General features: G+C 43.1%; 1 protein-coding gene across 1 annotated transcript in view; it reads right to left on the reverse strand.

Moving 5' to 3' along the window:
• CUBN (cubilin) overlaps nt 1-18217 on the reverse strand; it is a 284448-nt gene that overhangs the window by 140359 nt on the left and 125872 nt on the right. Inside the window, exons 30-31 of the mRNA XM_059660312.1 lie at nt 13792-13966; nt 10569-10738 (exon numbers count right to left, since the gene is read on the reverse strand). Of these exons, the coding sequence (XP_059516295.1) occupies nt 10569-10738; nt 13792-13966 (345 nt within the window). The remainder of the gene's footprint in view (nt 1-10568; nt 10739-13791; nt 13967-18217) is intronic.

An 18217-nucleotide genomic window follows, 5' to 3' on the forward strand; every position in this document is an offset into this window, starting at 1 on the left:
TGACGTTCCTATCTCTCTCTCCCTCTTTCTTCCCCTCTGAAATGAATAAAAGTATTTTTTTTAATTCAATCCTGCTCTGAGGGATTCAGTCACACACTGAGGAGTGTAGAAACAGTATCCATCTGATCCCATCCTTCTGACATCTGATCAGTTATCATTAAACCAACTGGAAAGACAAAATCAAGTATCATCCATTGAGGATAGAATATTGAGACTATGAATCTACGAAGCTAAATGAGATGTCCATGGCTTCCTAGAAAGATAATTATGGGAGCTCTAGAAGTAGAATGGAAGTCTCCTCTCAATAAAGCATCCTTAGTGGCATTTGAGACATTCTTCTTTGGGGCCCCTGTGGACTTCAGAGTGCTTGGCACCTGTCACGCATCCCCTCCCACTGAACATGCATGGGATTCCCAGCATGGCTAGTTTAGCAGACTATGTAACAAAGTGTGCAGTGCCTGGACCAATAATAAACTGAAACTTATATCCCTGATTCCTACACTCAGTGCTATTCTTGAATTCAGATATACAGCCACACCTGTCCTTTTCTAATTACAGTCTAACTTTCTGGTGCAGCATAGCCTCTTTCCTCACTTTGCCACTGCTGTAACTTGGCTTTCACTCTGATATTTACTCTTTACTTCAAGTTGAACTCCTTGCAACACATGTCTACTGCTTTAGATTGCCTTAAAACTTACGAGGGAAAAAAATGTGCTGAAAAATAAAATATTTAGGCTACAGAATAGATCATGCCCATGAGGGTGCAAAGTCCTTTTTGAGGGTGAGAATCCATGAAATATTTTCACACATTACATTTGGTAGTATAGCTGCTGATGGAATTTCTATTTTTGGAATGAGAACTGCTGTATGATAGAGGAAATATCAAGTGATAGGGAAGGGAATCCCTCAGGAAATTATCCAAGCTGTTAGAGTCATAAATGCGAGGACAGAGAGGAAAATATTACTCACTCTAGCAGCTTTTCTTTTGGGTGGGGAGTAGGAAGCATCAGTTTCCTGTCAGTGGTACTTTCCAGCTACCCTGCCCTGAAATTAGTACCAAGTGAAATGTGTAGTCACTCACCGCATGGACATTGTCACTCGCGGTCCTTTGTTCTACATTATCACACTCAGTCTTCACATTTTACAGGAGACTACAAGTCTAAGAATTTGCAACTGTTCTAAGCAGTGACTCCAATGTTAATACAAAAAGAAATCCAAGAAATTCATTTTATTCTCGAAAGAAACAAGCCTGTAAGGAGATTCTGAGCTGACTTGTAAGCAAAACAAAACAAAGCCCGGGTCCACTGACTGAGAGCTGCGGCCTCCCTTCCATTGTTGTTTGCTTTGGGATGTAAAGCACTGGCCCAGCGTCTGGTGCCTGCTCTGGAGCTGGAGTGCAAAAGGGCTAAGCAGGTTATCAAAAGTAAGTCGCAAACGTTTTAAAGAGATGGTCAGAAACCATCCTCAATTTTCAAATGGAAAGTAAATTTTCTATGGTGAGGAGTGAAGAAGAGAGGAAAGAAATAAGGCGGGGGGGGGGGGAGGGGAGGTGAGGAGGAGGAGATTGATTTCTGTCTTGGATTATTTGTAAAACAGTAAATATTTAAGGAAGAGTTGTTTCCACTGTCTCTTTGAAGCCCAAAGAGTTCTATTATTCCTGTGTCTATTTGATCTGTTTTGAAAATGATCAATGTTTTAAAAGGAAACACGTCTTGGGTAGTGTCTTAAAAAAATAAAACAAAATGTGGAAATTGCAGTCAGTGTTTGCACTGTTCCACCCCGCACCTTATCGTCAAACAATGTTCGTAAAAACAGACCCTGCAGCTCTGGGGTGGGGGTGGGGGCATCTGGTTTTCTTCAGTTCCAACCAGACCCTTTGCTTTCTTCCTCCTGGATCAGTACAAAAAGCTGCGGAACAGAAACCGGCTACTCATCCTGGGCCCTTTCTTTGTTCTAGGCTCCGTCAGCCCTAGTGAGTGTGTGTTTTCTCCAAATGGGAGCCTGGCTCTGGACTGTGGTCTGCTTGCTTTTATCTCTTTCTCACTGGTTCTCACAAGGCAGACATTCCATTGTGCTGAGCAAAGCGGATGCAGAAATCAGAGGTTGGAGGCTCCTGGGGCCACGGGTGCTGCTGAACTGACTTCTCTCCTTGCTCTCTCTCACAGGGAACTACAGGCAGCGTGTCCCAGGGATCAATAAGCTCTTGCAGGGCCATGTGAATTTGAGGCTCAGAAGAGAGACTCTAATTAAGCAATTAAACTGTCAGTCGGAGGTCACGTTAAAACAGCCTTCCCGAAAGGGAACATAATGGAGCCATTTTCACGTTGACCATAGAGTCCTGCCTCGCCAGTGCTCCCACTGCTGCCTCAGCAAGAACTGCTCACAATGTGTGTCATTCAGGAGCCCGGGGTTAATGAAACTGGCCACTGTAAAGGGATGGAGCAAACATTATCACCAAACTCGTTGAAACTGGAGTGCAAGTCCAGCTTTGTCGTTAGGACCCCATGATGCCATTGCCATTTCAATAGAAGTCAGAAGATTCAGTGTCTCTCTTTTTTCACTATGGCAACCTGTAATTCTAGAAAACACACGTCTGTGATGTTATCTAAGTTCTCATGTGGCTCAAAATAGTGAGAATGTCTATCAATAATTGTGCCAGGAAGTGAACTCTACACAGCACATTCCCAAATGTGTCACCTGCAATTTCCCACTGCTCATCACAGAGTGGAGACAGCAAAAAATGCCCCTTTTCCTTAATTCAGCCATCCATCAAAAGATAGGCGCCTTTGGAATACAAAGTCTGCTGCTACGGGTTATATAGAGGGGATGGAAGTTGTGTATTTTACTGCTCCATTTAAATTTTTTCATTCATTTCTTCCACTTGCTGAGCCTTGCCTTCAGTTCCATGAAACCAGGAGTGATAGCTTGGGGCTGCCTGTGGGGTTACCCTGCCTCCGCTTGGCACCACTGGGGACCAGGCCAACTACGGAGGAGCTTCCTCTGTGCAGCAGGTGGAATTGCTCTTCTAACCAATGCCTGGTGGACGTGCGCCCCAGGGGGTGACCAAAAGTTTAGTGTGGGCGGGTCTGGCTGTGACTTCAGAAATGAACCCACTGATGACATCGCCTGACCCTTAGTGTCCATTCCGTCAAACTCCCACCATGTTCTCCTCTTTCTATACATAAATACGACTCTTAAACAGGATCCTCTTCCCTAGCTTCTCTCTTTCTGCTTGGGTTCCCCAGGCACTCGATTTTATAAGTGAGCGAGCACTCTAAGGTCCCCAGGCCATGAGAGAGTGAGTGGTGGGGCCAACCCCAGACACTAGTGCCTGGTGCCCAGCACTTAGTTGACACCAAAGACGGAATGGACGGATGGGACACAGACCACCCCACTTCAGAGTACAGACACTGTCCACTGCATAGTTAAATCCTAACACTTTTCCTAATATTGGGCTTATCTGTAAGAGAATTCACAATGTTCTAAAGTAACCCTAATTTTATTTTCTCTCCCTATTTTCCTACTTGTCTTTTATTCTGCCAGTTCCCTGTATAGGCCATAATTTTTATATTTTACCAGAATACTTATTCTTACTTTAGACTTGCTTGCATTTTAGTGCTGATCCTACTATTAATTTCTACCTTGTATTGATGCTGACCCATCTGAACATCAGTTTTCTTATTTTAAAAATAAGGAGATGACAGTAAATTATTTCTAATCTCTCATTTTCCAACTTTAACATTCTATGTATATATGTGTTTATGATTATTAACAATAATGACTGTTAAAATTAATATTTCTGCTTCTGACAATCCAAATTGTTATGGGAGTGTGGGGAAAAACACATGATGGCTGGTCTCATCCAAGCACAATTCGCCTCAGTATTAAACAGTGCACTTGAGGTCTATTAAAAGTTCCATGAACACAAACATTATCTGGGAACATCATTGGTAGCTGAATATTTTTCTCTTTGCCAGTGACTCTGTATAAGCGACAGGACCATGAAATTAACTTGCATGTCTCCAGAATGAATGATTGGCTTGGTATGAACTGAAACTGCAGAGATATTGTGTAAGATATTGGACAGTAAGTTAAGTTTCACATCCAGTGTCCATCGAGCTGTAAAGGATAGATGGCTGCTGCCTCAATGCCTGCCTTCATGAAGCCCTGGACAACTAACTGTAAGTTGGAGCCAAGCCTCCAGCCTCGCCAGGGCATTGCCTGCCTGGTTCCAGACCTCCGCCCACCTCCCATCTCCATAATTGAGTCCACTTGGCAACCATACAGGTCTCTGCCCCAATTTACCTGAACAGTCCTTTTTCACATTTCTTTATATTTTCATAAGGGTGATTTATAAATTATAGAAACAAAAATGATTTAGTTTGCATATGATTTATATAATTTTCAATAAGTACATTTGCAAGTAAAAAAATAGCTTATGGTTGGTGTGTGTTCCAGTTTCTCATTCTAAAAGCATGAAATCAATAGGATCAATCTGTCTCTTCTCTAGGTCTCTGTCCTGATAACATGCCTTCATCAGTTATTCCATTTACTGCTTACATTCAGCTGCTCTTTTTCCACCAGCATCTTATTCTTTTGTTATGCTTACGCTTCTCCATATTTAAAAAGATAACTTTCCATTGATCTTGCCTTCCCCCTAAATCATTCACTTCCATCATTCTGGGAAAGGGCGAAGGTCTGGAGTCTTCCACTACCACACACACCATCTTGGTCCTTACAAGGTCACCAAAGACCAAATCCAATGGTTTTGTTTCAACCTATTCTACCCACGCTGAGTGCCCTTCCTCCGTCTCCTTCTCCTCTGTTCCTTCATCTGCCCCTAACTGTTTCCCAGTTTACTTGGCCCTTTTGTCTTTACAAAATTCTCCTCTAAGTGGACACACCTATCTCTGTGGTGTCAATAACCATCCAAATATACAGAACTTATCCTCAAATAGATATGTCCAGCTCACACCCCATCCGGAGCACTGAATTCACGTGTTGAACTCCGTAAGGGTTCCAAACTCAGTAGTCTGCCTTTTTACTCCTTTAGTTAATGGCATCACCATTACCTATTCTTCAAGAGAATAGTCTAAACTCTTCTACCTCTTATCTCCCAGCCCACCCTCCACCACGGAATTAGCCTCTAATTTCATTCTAAGAGTTATTCAATATGGCTTTTTTCTCCATCTCCAAGGCCACTGCCCACGGTTTCATAGCTTCCGAAACAGCCTTTATACCATCTTTCTCTGCCAACGGTTTTGTAACAACTGTTATCATTGTAAAATATGGTTTTGAGTGTATTACTCCTCTGTTTTATAGAAAGCTTTCATTTCACATTCTTCACAAAGCATATAAGAGTCTGTCCAATTTGGCATCTTCTATAGTCCCGTGGTCTCTATATGTTCTCCAACACATAGCTCAGTCCAAGTACAGCACTCTCCTTTCCATTCCCAAACGTCTGTGCGTGTTCACACCTCTGTGCACAACTGCCCTCATTCTCTCCCTACAGCGTCCTCTCCTGGCCCAGCTACCACATTTCTCCCAGGGAATGATTCTTCAGTGTGAAACTTTCTCTGGCTCCCAGGCCTAAATGAGTCACTCTTGTTTTCTCCTGATTATTATTATAATCTATTGAGTCCGAGGTACACTAAATGCTCGGCACTGTGCTGTGACAAAGATTCATAAACAGGTTCTTCTTTTACTGAAGACCTTGAGGCCCAGGATCACAGGTGGGAGGTCCCGGCTCCTAAGGCCACTGCCCCTTCTGGGAGCTCAGGACATCTTCCCCGTCTCGGTGCTGCTTGAACATGCCTCTGAGGGCACTCATCATCAGCGTCATTACGATTATGGGAGCACGAATTGAGAACTTTCTATGTGACAGGCAGGTCACGTGCGTAATTTCAAATACCCCGACAACAAATCTGACACAGACGTTATTACTACCCCCATTTCCTAGTTAAGGAAACTGAAGTGGAATGATTAGCTTTCTCCCAGCTAGAAAGTGGCAAAACCCAGACTCAGTTCAGGTCCCCTCCACCACACCACAGAGCTAGATTTCCTCACCATGGGACTGCTGGGGTAATTCACTTGGTATATCAGTGTGTTACCCAAGTGCTTAGTGCCATTAGCTTCTGAGTGCCCCATTTGTAGTTGGCGGGGACACTCCAACTACTTCATACAGAACGTTCTGATTCCAACAACTTGCTTGGACTAATACTTTTTGGTTTTTACCTTATCTGCCAGACTGGACTCTTCCCAGCACCTGTCTTTGGGCTTATTTTCCAATCTCCATGCCTATGACCAGATCATAGTTGAGGTTTCACTTTTTCCAATCTGTTCCCTCTTATTTCAGTTTAAGTCAAGCCCAGCTGCATGCTGAGATAAGGCAGTGGCTAATGGAAAAGCCAGGCTGTGTATTTATATCTCAGGTAGGGGGAAAAGCCTACTCATGACCACAGGAGGGAAATGATGCATCCATGCTGGGTGTGCCTTTGACCTAGGTCTTGTTTTAGTCCCACACCATTGTACGTTGAATTCTATGGTTTATGGACTTTAAGAAACTGTACTTGGCACCATACAAAGGGAGGGAACAAGTGATGGAGAAATACCCACAGCAGGCAAAACTACAAGGTAGACAGTGTGTCACTGGCCCATTCACACTTCTTTTGAAGGCCCCTCTTCTGCTTCAATGCTTGATTTTGCCATCATCTTTACAGGCTATTTCAGAGAGTGCAGAGTTCCTGGTTTGTAATTATTTTCTTCCCTCAAACTGAAAATACCATCCATTGTCATTTTCGCTTCTAATTATCCCAACTGCAAAGTCAACACTGAGTCTGCCCCTTCCTAAAAGGTAATCTGTTCTCCCACCCACCCACTCCCCAGGCTGAATGTAACATTTTTTTCTTTATCTTTAAGTGTTTTTGTTTTTTTGTTTGTTTGTCAATAAGTATGTATTTCTATTTATTCTGCTTGGCTGTTTGGGTTCCTTGGAATTCTTGTTTTTGTCTTGTTGATGTCTTTCATCAGTTTTAGAAAAGTCTTAGTCATTAGCTCTTCAAATATTGATTCTGCTCCATTTTTCTCTCTTTTCCTTCTGGAATTACAATGAAATGTATGTTATATCTTCTTAACTCTACTCTCTGTGTGTCTTTACCTCTCCTCTGCATTTTTTATCCTTTTGCTTATCCATACTTTTTGCCAGGTAGGTTTTTCTGATTTACCTTTCAATTCACTATTTCTATCTTCATCTCTGTCTAATATGCAAAAAATTTATCTAATATGCAAAAAAAAAACCTTCCACTGAGAATTTAATTTCAGCTACTGTATTTATCCACTTATAAATGTTCAGTTAATTCCTTTTCTTTCTTTCAATGCTACTTTTTATTGTTTTTCAACTCTTGCTAAAAGTTTTAAGTTTTACCTTTACTTCCCTAAGCTTAGTAACTATAGTTGTTTACCAACTTGTGTCTGGTAATTTTAGTATCTGGCATATCGGTGTATTGTTTCCACTGTCTGTTATTAATGTTGTATCGCATTTATGTTATAGTATCGTCTCATATATATGATGGTACACTGGCTATTGTATATGAAGAATTATGGGTAGAAATGAGATGTAGGATGATATTTATCTCCCTTACATTACTGGATGTCCAATGCTTAAATGCATTAGCAGTACAGGGTTCCTGTCATTATTCCATGGCTTGAGATTCTGGAGGCCACTCAGGTGACTTGAAGCTAAGAAGCAGCCTCTTTGACGGCTGTTTTACTCTCATTTTACCTAGGCTTTAGGATGGTTTACCTGGGCCTCCAACCTATTTAGGGTCTGGACTGGAACTTCGCTCCTCTTTGTCCTGAGAGGCTCTCAGTAGTGTTGCTACCCCCTTCTGGATCAGCAAATGCCCTACAGGCAAAAGCAGTCCCAGTACTAGGCTCAGGTCTCTCTCTGACATTAACTCAGAAATTTCACACTACTTGGGAGGTCTTTCTTGCACTTAGGAAGATGTTTTTAAATATCATCCAAAGTTTTTAAGTTGTCTTTTTCAGGAGAGTTGGTGTAAGTTACCATTACAGAAAGTAGATATCCTAAACCTTAAGTTTGTATAATGCTTTGCTAATTTAGATTCTGAAGACTCATTTAGAAGGTTAATATGTAATCATAATTCAACTGAACTTTTAAGTACAGTAATGATTTAATATTATAAAATAACTAGAGGCCCGGTGCACAAAAATTTGTGCACTCGGGGGGGAGAAGGGGGTCCCTCAGCCTGGCTTGTGCCCTCTCTCAGTCTGGGACCCCTCGGGAGATAACGACCTGCTGGCTTAGGCCTGCTCCCCGGTGGCAGAGGGCAGGCCCAATCCCTAGGTGCAGCCCCTGGTCGGGCTCAGAGCAGGGCTGATTGGGGAGTTGGGGTGCCTTCCCCTGTCATGCACAGAGCAGGGCAGATTGGGAGGTTGCGATGCCACCCTCAGTCACGCTCAGGGTAGGGCCAATTGGGGGGTTGGAGCACCGCCCCCTGTCACACTCAAGGCAGGGTTGATGGGGAGGTTGCGGTGCCACCCCCTGTCACACACAGAGCATGGCCCATCAGGGGGTTGGGGCTCCATACCCTGTCCCGCACAGAGCAGGGTCAATCAGGGGATTGGGGATCTCCCCCCTGTCACACACAGAGCAGGGCCGATCAGGGGGTTGGGCACTGCCCCCTGTCACACTGATCCCAGTGTCAGGAGGCCTCTCTGCTCCGCTGATCCCGGTGCTGGGAGGCATATTACCCTTTTACTATATAGAATAGAGGCCTGGTGCATGGGTGGGGCTGGCTGGTTTGCCCTGAAGGGTGTCCTGGATCAGGGTGGGGGTCCCCACTGGGGTGCCTGGCCAGCCTGGGTGAGGGGATGATGGCTGTTTGCAGCTGTTCACACACCCTTCAGGGTGGGGGTCCCCACTGTGGTGCCTGGCCAGTCTGGGTGAGGACTGAGGGCTGTTTTCAGGCCGACTGAAGCTCCCAACTGCTCCTTTTTTTCTTTTTCTTTTTCTTTTTTTATTCTGGGCCAGCTTTAGCTCTGGCTCCAGCTCTGAGGCCTCTGCTGCTGAAAGAAGGTATCTGGTTTGTTTCGGTTCTATAATCGAAACAATGTATAACTCCAGCTCTGAGATCCCGGCTTGCTGAAAGCAGGTTTCTGGGGTTTTGTTTAGCTTCTATATTTGTAACTATGTTTCTTAAACTACAAGCTCAGAGGCCGGCAAGGCAGGCGGGGAATGTTGGTTTCCTCTGTCACTGAAGCAAGCAAGCCTCATGTTAGTTTCAAGCTGCTTGGCTGCTGGCCGCCATCTTGGCTGGCAGTTAATTTGCATATCTCACTGATTAGCCAATGGGAAGGGTAGCGGTCGTACGCCAATTACCATGTTTCTCTTTTATTAGATAGGATACTTACAATTATATCACTAGACTGGAGTACTTTGAAAAATCTAAAACAATTTTGATTTTTCTTAAATTTGAAAGATAGCCAGTTGGAGTTTGTATAAGAATCTGTCAGGAAACTAAAATAGAAATATCCATTAGCTATGAGAATCTGGTTGGTATTTGAATAAAGTGTTACAAAATACAGATAAGAGGTGGAAAACCTTTTGTTAAAAATAATTAAATTAAAACCAAAAAGAAATCTCAAAATTCAATCTCACTTACTCACACATTAAACATATAGCATTAGGTACAGGTGTTGGCAGTAACAGAACCTATCTTTCATTAAACAACTAATGGCCATATCCCTTCCCTCTCACCCCCTTCTCCCAATATATTCTTTCCTATCAGCCACATTTGTTCAAATATCCTGATCTCAAGGAAAGGGGAACCCTCCTAGAGGCTTAAAAATAATTGATTTAAAGTAGTTATGATAAATTCATCCTTCCATTCCACTATACTTTCCTAACCTTTATTGCAGCCAATTTTGGACAATGATATGTAAAAGGGCTTCTATGAAAAATTTTTCTTTTTGATGAAAAAAATATAAAATGGAAACAACTAACACTATTTCTTCTCCCTTTTCTCAGATTTTAACTCATTAAAAAATGTTTGGAATTGCTGCAGTCATTTTTTAAAATTGTTTATAGTATTACATGTCTCCTTTTTCCCCCAGAATAACCCCCCCGCCCACACACGCACACCCGGCCACTCCCATCCCCAAGGGCAAGCTCCCACTGCCCCAGTGTCTGTGTCCATTGGTCATGCTAATATGCATGCATACAAGTCCTTTGGTTGATCTCTAACCCCCCCTCCCTGCCTTCTCCCAAGGTTGGACGGTCTGCTCCATGAGGTCACAAAACAAAAAGCCAACACACTGAGAATGGTAGAGCAGAAATTGAAGTTCTAAACAACCCTGAGATTAACTACCTCCTGGTTTGTATGTAGGTAAAAAATAACTGTCTTCATATTTTAAGTTGCTAATTGGTAGGTTTCCTATGATTTGATGTCCAAAACACTCATAACTAATATATTTGCAAAATATGCTCATATGGCAATGTTTTGACCTAGCTTTGACTCTAGACAAGGCTTGAAATTTGTGTCACTTACTATAATACAAGAGTCCTGAGGTTCAAGATCAAAGTCAGTGAAGTTCAAGAGAACACGGTGATTTCTTTCCGCTCGAATGACCCAGGAACAGTCAGTGTTACTTCTATAAGGACTGGGGTAATTTGGAGAATGAATCTCTCCACTGGGAGCCAGGAAAATCCCACCACAACCTGCAAGTAGAAAACCCAATTCATTAATGAGACGAAACCCTGATACATAAAACTTTACCCCATAACAAGGAGATACTTTGACTACCACTTTTATGTAATCTATGCCAAACATTTTGTAGACATGAATATCCACTATTCATTCATCCAAACAAAACAAATAAGAACAACTAAGAAAATACTTCAAATATTTTATACTAATGCCAAAAGTTATTTTAAAAATACTGAAAAGTTGCCTGGCCAGTGTGGCTAAGCAGTTGAGCATCAACCCAGGTACCAATAGGTCGTCAGTTCCATTTCTGGTCAGGGCACATGCCCAAGTTGTGGCTCTACCCCCAGGGGGCGCCGTGCAGGAGGCAGCCAATCCATAATGTTTCTCTCTTATCGATGTTTCTATCTTTCTATCCCTCTCCCTTCCTCTCTCTCTAAAAATCAATAAAAACATTTTTTTAAAAAATGCTGAAAAGTACGTGCAAATGAAATCATGTTTTCATAAAGCTATAAAATGCCTTGTCATGCTTCTCTAACAATATAGTAAACTGTAAGAATAACACATCTCCTTCCAAGAAATTTGATTACTTCAGTAATGTATGCATTTATAAATAATTTAATATCTGCCTTTTAAATTACATATGCATAGCCCATGAACACAGAAAACACCATTTTCATGTGTGGTGAAAGCCAGGGGAGCGGGGCTGCGGGGGGTGGAGGTGGGCAAAGGGGGTGAAAATGAGAAACATCTGTAATAGTGTAAACAATAAACAAAATTAGTATTCGGGACCTGGTACATTTATTCAGTTTTTTATTCTTATGGTATTATCAAATACCCATCAATGTCCACCTCTATGACCCATTATTTCTTGGATTGATAATGATACAAACCAATAATGGAAACATTCAGTATTATCTATCTATCTATCTATCTATCCATCCTATCTAATAATAGACAAACATAGTAATTGACCGTACCTTTGCTACGCCTCTCATTGGCTAATCAGCACAATATGCAAATTAACCGCCAACAAAGATGGCGGCTAATTTGCATACTGCAGGCAGGGTGGGACAGCGCCATCCCGGCTGCCCCGCCACCATCCGGGCCTGCTATCTGCGACCTGGGGCAGCGGGCATCCCATGTGCAACCCAACCCGGGGCGTCTGGGCTGGAAAGCGGAGGCTTGAAGGCAGCTCCGGCCGGAGAAGTGAAGGCTTGACGGTGGCTCTGGCCAGAGCAGCAAAGGCTTGAAGGTGGCTCCGGCCGGAGCAAAGGCCTGGGTCCCGGGTACCAGAGGAAAACCAGTGCTGGCAGCCAGGGGAAGGGAGGGCCTATTGCACAAATCTTTTCGTGCAACAGGCCTCTAGTATATATATAAAAGCCTAATCAACCGTGTGACTGGTAGCTATAACATGCAATGACCACCAGGGGGCAGATGCTTCAACCGGTAGCTATGATGCACACTGACCACCAGGGAACAGATGCTCAATGCAGGCGCTGCCGAGCTGCAGTGACTTGGTAGCTGGGGTTCTCGGGTGACTCACCAGGAACCAGAGAGTAGTGAGCCAGTTTCTGGAGTACATCACCAGAGAACCGCCCTCTCGCAATCTGGGACTCCTCGGGGGATGTCAGAGAACTGGTTTTGACCTGATCCCCACAGGCCAGGTAGAGGGGCCTCTAGTTTTCTAATAACTGCAAATCATTTTTGGGTAATCTAAGTAATATGTATTTATAATTATAATTAAACTAGAGGCCCGGTGCACGAAATTCGTGCAGGGGGGGGGGTTGTCCCTCAGCCCGGCCTGCACCCTCTCCAATATGGGACCCCTTGGGGGATGTCTGACTGCTGGTTTAGGCCCGATCCTTGCTGGCCTGATTCCCCCCAACTGCCCTCCCCTGCTGGCCTGATCTCTTCCCCAACTGCCCTCCCTTGCCAGCCTTGTCGCCCCCAACTGCCCTCCCCTGCCAGCCATCTTGTGGCGGCCATCTTGTGATGATGTTGCATGTGACGCCACCTAGGCTTTTATTATATAGGATTCATACATTATTGACTTCAGGAAACATGAGATATACTTGTTATATTACCTTAAGAGTTACAAAAGTGGGGCCATAAGGTAGCTTGAGGTTACATTTTTGCTTTGGCACTTTCTAGAAGTCACTAATTTTTCTATGCTTTGATTTCCTCTTTACTATGATGAGTGTAAGAAATGAACTACCCTCCCAGGATGGAAATGAGATGAGTCTTATGAAATTATAAAGTTCCTGGCACATGGTAAGCATTCAATAAATTCAGATAATATGAGTAGTTGTACAGGTTAATATCTGCTAAAATATTTTGTGCATTAAATTTTTAGTTAAACAATCTGCAACAGGTAATTTATTCAGACTGCCTAAGTTCTTGGGCAGAATGTCACTATCTAACCCCTGGTAACTCCTTGGAATTCACAAATTTTACATATACAGTTTTGACATTTGCCAAGAATGCAAGGGTCTAAACCAGTGATGGCGAACCTATGACACGCGTGTCAGAGGTGACATGCAAACTCATTTTTTTGGTTGATTTTTCTTTGTTAAATGGCATTTAAATATATAAAATAAATATCAAAAATATAAATCTTTGTTTTACTATGGTTGCAAATATCAAAAAAGTTCTATATGTGACACGGCACCAGAGTTAAATTAGGGTTTTTCAAAATGCTGACACGCCGAGCTCAAAAGGTTCGCCATCACTGGTCTAAACTGTGGCATGAAGAAATTTACCACTTTGCTGCTTCCCAGCTTAAGGCTGGTGAACAGGCACAAGTCCTTAGAGAGGAAGTGAATCTAACCAGTCACCCACTCCCACACTCACCATTGATTCACATATGTTCCTTGTTTTCACATGCACCGTGACTCTTCAGAAGTTAAACTCTATCCCATGTTTTAGAGAAGAGTATATGCCAAAGCAGTACTAGGGAAGTCACAGAGTTGTCAGAGTGGAGCCTTCATACCTCTCTCCAGTCATTTCATCAAAGTTCACAAGGACTAGGCTTCAGTACTTTGAGATTTCTCTTTGGTTCACTCACCTCCAGGGACAGCTTGCCATGAGACATTGAAGCCTCTCCCACTGATCATGCTGTCAGTCTTAAATCGGATGGCGAGCTCATGTCCTGTGCTGGAGACCTGCATGGGATTCTCAGGTGACCTCCGGGTACACAGCTGGGCTATTCTGGGAGAGTGGAAATCGGGGCCTCCATAGATCTAGGATAGGAAAAAAAGGACTTAAATTAAATGAGGGGAGATATTTGAGCAAATACAGCCCTCCATGACTCACTTTGCCACCAGCTCTTGAACTTTATTATCATTAGAAATTGCAGTCTTGGCCTCCCTGGGTGGGGATGAACTGTAAACTTGAGCTGGATTTTCAAAGGCACTCCCTCTGCCCTGAGAACTCACAAGTTGCACCACCCACGAAATGCTTGCTTATTTTATCAGCCAGAATTGCAGAGCTGAACTGCATCGATGATTCCAGAGTGTCCCCTACCTCCCCTCTTCCTCTTTTTCATGTCTTCAAAGGGATTTCCTGCTTTCTTTGGCAGAGGCATTGCTGGTAATGTAGAACCAAGTCTGATTTTCTAACTCTTCTACGTACTTTAAAGCCATCTTGGTGAAAATTCATTGAAGGCTATTGATCTCCCAGTTATATTTTTAAGATTTTCCACTTTGTAATCTGAATATTTTATAAGATTAGGCATTTAATTAATATTTCTGCTTCTTCAGAATGAGTGAGTCTATGGCCATACCACCCTGACATGCCAATCTCGTCAGAAGGAGTGAGAATATAACCTGTATAGTGTGTTCTATGGTATCCTCAGGAAAGGAATCTTCCCCTTTCCAGCATGCCCATGCTCAGGAATATGACCAAGAGCATTCAACTTTGCTCAGGAATTGCCCTGTGCTCGGCCTCAGTCTCTGGATGGTTTCCCCTACATTTATCTCAGTTGTCCTCAGACCTAGGCTCCTCCAATTTGCAACTGTCTGTTTGACTGGGCTCTAACATCCCAGTGATGCATTCCCCCCAGCAAGTAATCCTTTGGCCTCACATCCAGCATCTCGCAAGCAAGTCTAGTCCAGCCCAGGCCGGGCCTCCAGGACACCTCACACACCAGTGGATCCTGCTTATCCAGGGTATGTGTTGCATGGAGGGGGGTGGGGAAGATAATCAAACAGAAGATATTAAAAAATAAAATTAAGGCCCTAGCCAGGTGGCTCAGTCAGTTGGGGCATTATTCTGTACACCAAAATGTTGCAGGTTTGATTTTTGGTCAGGGCTTCCAGTCAAGATGGTGGCATAGGTAAATGCACTACTCATATTCTTTCATAACCACAAAAAAATTACAACTAAACTACAGAACAACCATCTATCAGAATTATTTGAAATCTAACTGAACAGAATCCTGCAACTAAGCATATGAAGAAGCAGCGACATCGAGACTGGTAGGAGGGGTGGAGATGTGGAACAAACTGGTCCCACACTGACATGTGTCAGATAAAAAAGGGAGAGTGAGCCTGGCCATGCACCAAGAGATCACCAGTTCAATTCCCAGTCAGGGCTCATGTCTGGGTTGGGGGCTTGATCCCCCGTAGGAGCGTGCAGGAGGAGCTGATGGATGTTCCTCTCACATCAGTCTCTCTCTCTCTCTCGCTCTCTCTCTCTCTCTCTCTTTAGCTCTAAAAACTCAATTTAAAAAAAAACACATTTAAAAATAGGGGGGGGATCTCAGCTACTAAGGAGCAAGGGGTTCCAGGCCCACACTAAGGCCCCAGCCCAGGGCTCCAGTGCCAGGAAGAGAAGACCATAACCTCTGGCTGTAACAGGGATTGGGTTGAGTGAGACTGAGGGCTTCTAGAGTCCCAGGTGTTCCTGTTAAAGGGTTCACAGCAAGTGAAAAGGAGTCAGTTACCTTTGCAGCCTTACCCATAAGACTGTCAGCTGAAATTTTACAGGCCAGGGGGAATGGTAAGAAATATTCAAAGTGATGAAAAGCAAGGTCCTACACCCAAGATTACTCTACCCTGCAAAGCTGTCCTTTAGTAGCTCTACCACATACATAGAAACAAACACAGGGAAGCAACCCAAATGAGGAGACAAAGAAATAGCTCCCAAGCGAAAGAATAGGATAAGGAACTAAATGAAATGGAGACAAGCAAACTAATTGGTACAGAGTTCAAAACAGTGGTTATAAGGATGCTGAAGGTGCTTAGTGAGAGCTTCAACAGTATAAAGAAGGACATGGAAACCATAAAAAAGAAACAGTCAGACATGAAGAATACACTAACTGAAATAAAGAAAATTTACAGGGAATCAGCAGTAGAGAAGATAAAGCTGAGAATCAAATCAGCAATTTTGGAATATAAGGAAGCAAAAAACACCCACTCAGAACAGCAAAAGAACACACAAAAACCCAAAAAACAAATGAGGATAGTGTGAGGAGCTTCTGGGATAAGTTCAAGTGTAGCCACATTCACATCATGGGGGTGCCAATAGCAGAAGAGAAAGAGCAAGAAACCGAAAAACTATTTGAAAATATAATGATAGGAAACTTCCCTAACTTGGTGAAGGAAATCGATGTACAAGTCTGGGAAGTGCAGAAACTCTCAAAACAATGTGAACCCAAAGGGGCCCGCAGCAAGGCACATCATAATTAAAATGCAAAAGGTTAAATGCACAGAGAATCTTAAAAGCAGCAAGTGAAAAGGAGCTAGTTACCTTTGCAGTCTTACCCATTAGACTGTCAGCTGAAACTTTACAGGCCAGCAGGAGTGGTAAGAAATATTCAGAGTGATGAAAAGCAAGGTCCTACACCCAAGATTACTCTACCTAGCAAAGCTGTCATTTAGAATCGAAGAACAGATAAAGAGCTTCTCAGATAAGAAAAAGCTAAAGGAGTGCATCACCACCAATTCAATATTACATGAAATGATCAACGGTCTTCTTTAAGAAGAAGGGGGCGAGTGGATGTCAAAAATATGAATAAGAAAATGGCAATAAATACATATCTATAAAAAAAGAAAATGATTGCAGAAAATAAAATATTGAAAATTTATGAAACTGGATAAAACATCACTGAACAGGATGCTCTGGATTTTGAGTAACAAAAAAGAAAATGAGGCAGTTTCCCTTAATTTCAGAGAGATAAGATGACATCTTATAAGAAAACTGACAGAATTTACAATCAGAGGCTGTTTCTGAGTTTATCATATGATTCTCTTTTTTATACTTACCATGTTTGTGCATTGATATATTGGGCTAAAGGAATAAGTGGTAGCATTTTCAACTTTAAAATAATTTTTTTTTAAAGAAGAAGATATTAATCCCCTACCATCAGGTCTTGAGAAACTTAAATTTGTGGAAGAAAGACAATTTTGGACAACAGTTTTCAAGCATATTAGTGTTTGGGTCCTTCCCTCTGCCCCACGTGTGTGATCATAATCCTATGCTCAGGATGGGAACCAGGAAAGCAGTGCTCAGGAAGATTTGTGTGCTGCGCCCTCCCACCTCTGTGATCTGGGCTGCTTTCCACCTCCAGTTACTCTCCCCCATCCCTGAGGCCCCTGCCCTTGCCCACCCTCAAGGAAGCTGTTGACTGATAGGGAAAACTCTCAAGTGTTCCCTGGGGAGAGAGAGTAAGAACAACAAGCCTACTTTGGGGGAGTATGTGATTTGAATCTATAATGATTTCTTTGTCCAATTAATTCCCTCAGTCATGCGGGAAAGACCAAAATGAATGAAACTGTTGTTGCACAGAGGCCTGAGCGCAAGGACTGTAATCGCCAAGGAATGAAGCACTGACAGCTTCATGCTTATTTTCATGAAGAGGAGCTGTGTTTGTGTGGCCCGCTCCATCCCATCCAAAGCAGGACTTCGGGAAGAGCCCTGTGTGGCCCTCTCCACGTCCACATATGCAAATGCAAGGAGCAGCACTCCTTCTTGTTTCTGAAGATTTCCCTGCCCCCTCGCCCTGGGCGCAGTTCTCAGAGCATGAAACTGACAGCATGTGCTCCTAATCATCCAAGCCCAATAGGCAGCACGTATTTGGAGAGAACATCGGGTACCAGGGTTTAGTTCTAACAAAGAAAACTTGCACATTGGCAAAATATTCTCTGTTTTCCCCGCCCATGGGTCCCCTTGAGAATACAAACAAAACGGATGTGAGTTGGCTAGGCCTAGAAGCCTCCATAAGAATAAACACAACCACTTCTGCTTCCCTTCTTACTGGGCTGGGCTCACAAAAGACCATCACAGGGACCAGAGGGAACTAACTGCCCACATCAAGCAATTGTCTAGGTTTATTGCACCAAGGAGTGGATTTCCTTTCCGGCTTTATGCCGGTTCGGGCTCCTTTCTCAGAGACTGAAGAAAAACCAGCCAGTGTTTCCACGACCCAAACAACAGAAAGGCACTTTAGGCTTTCACAAATAACACCAACGGTTAACATATGACTCTTCAAA

The sequence above is a fragment of the Myotis daubentonii genome, chromosome 1 (genome assembly GCF_963259705.1).
Source record: "Myotis daubentonii chromosome 1, mMyoDau2.1, whole genome shotgun sequence".
NCBI classification, from domain to species: Eukaryota; Metazoa; Chordata; class Mammalia; order Chiroptera; family Vespertilionidae; genus Myotis; species Myotis daubentonii.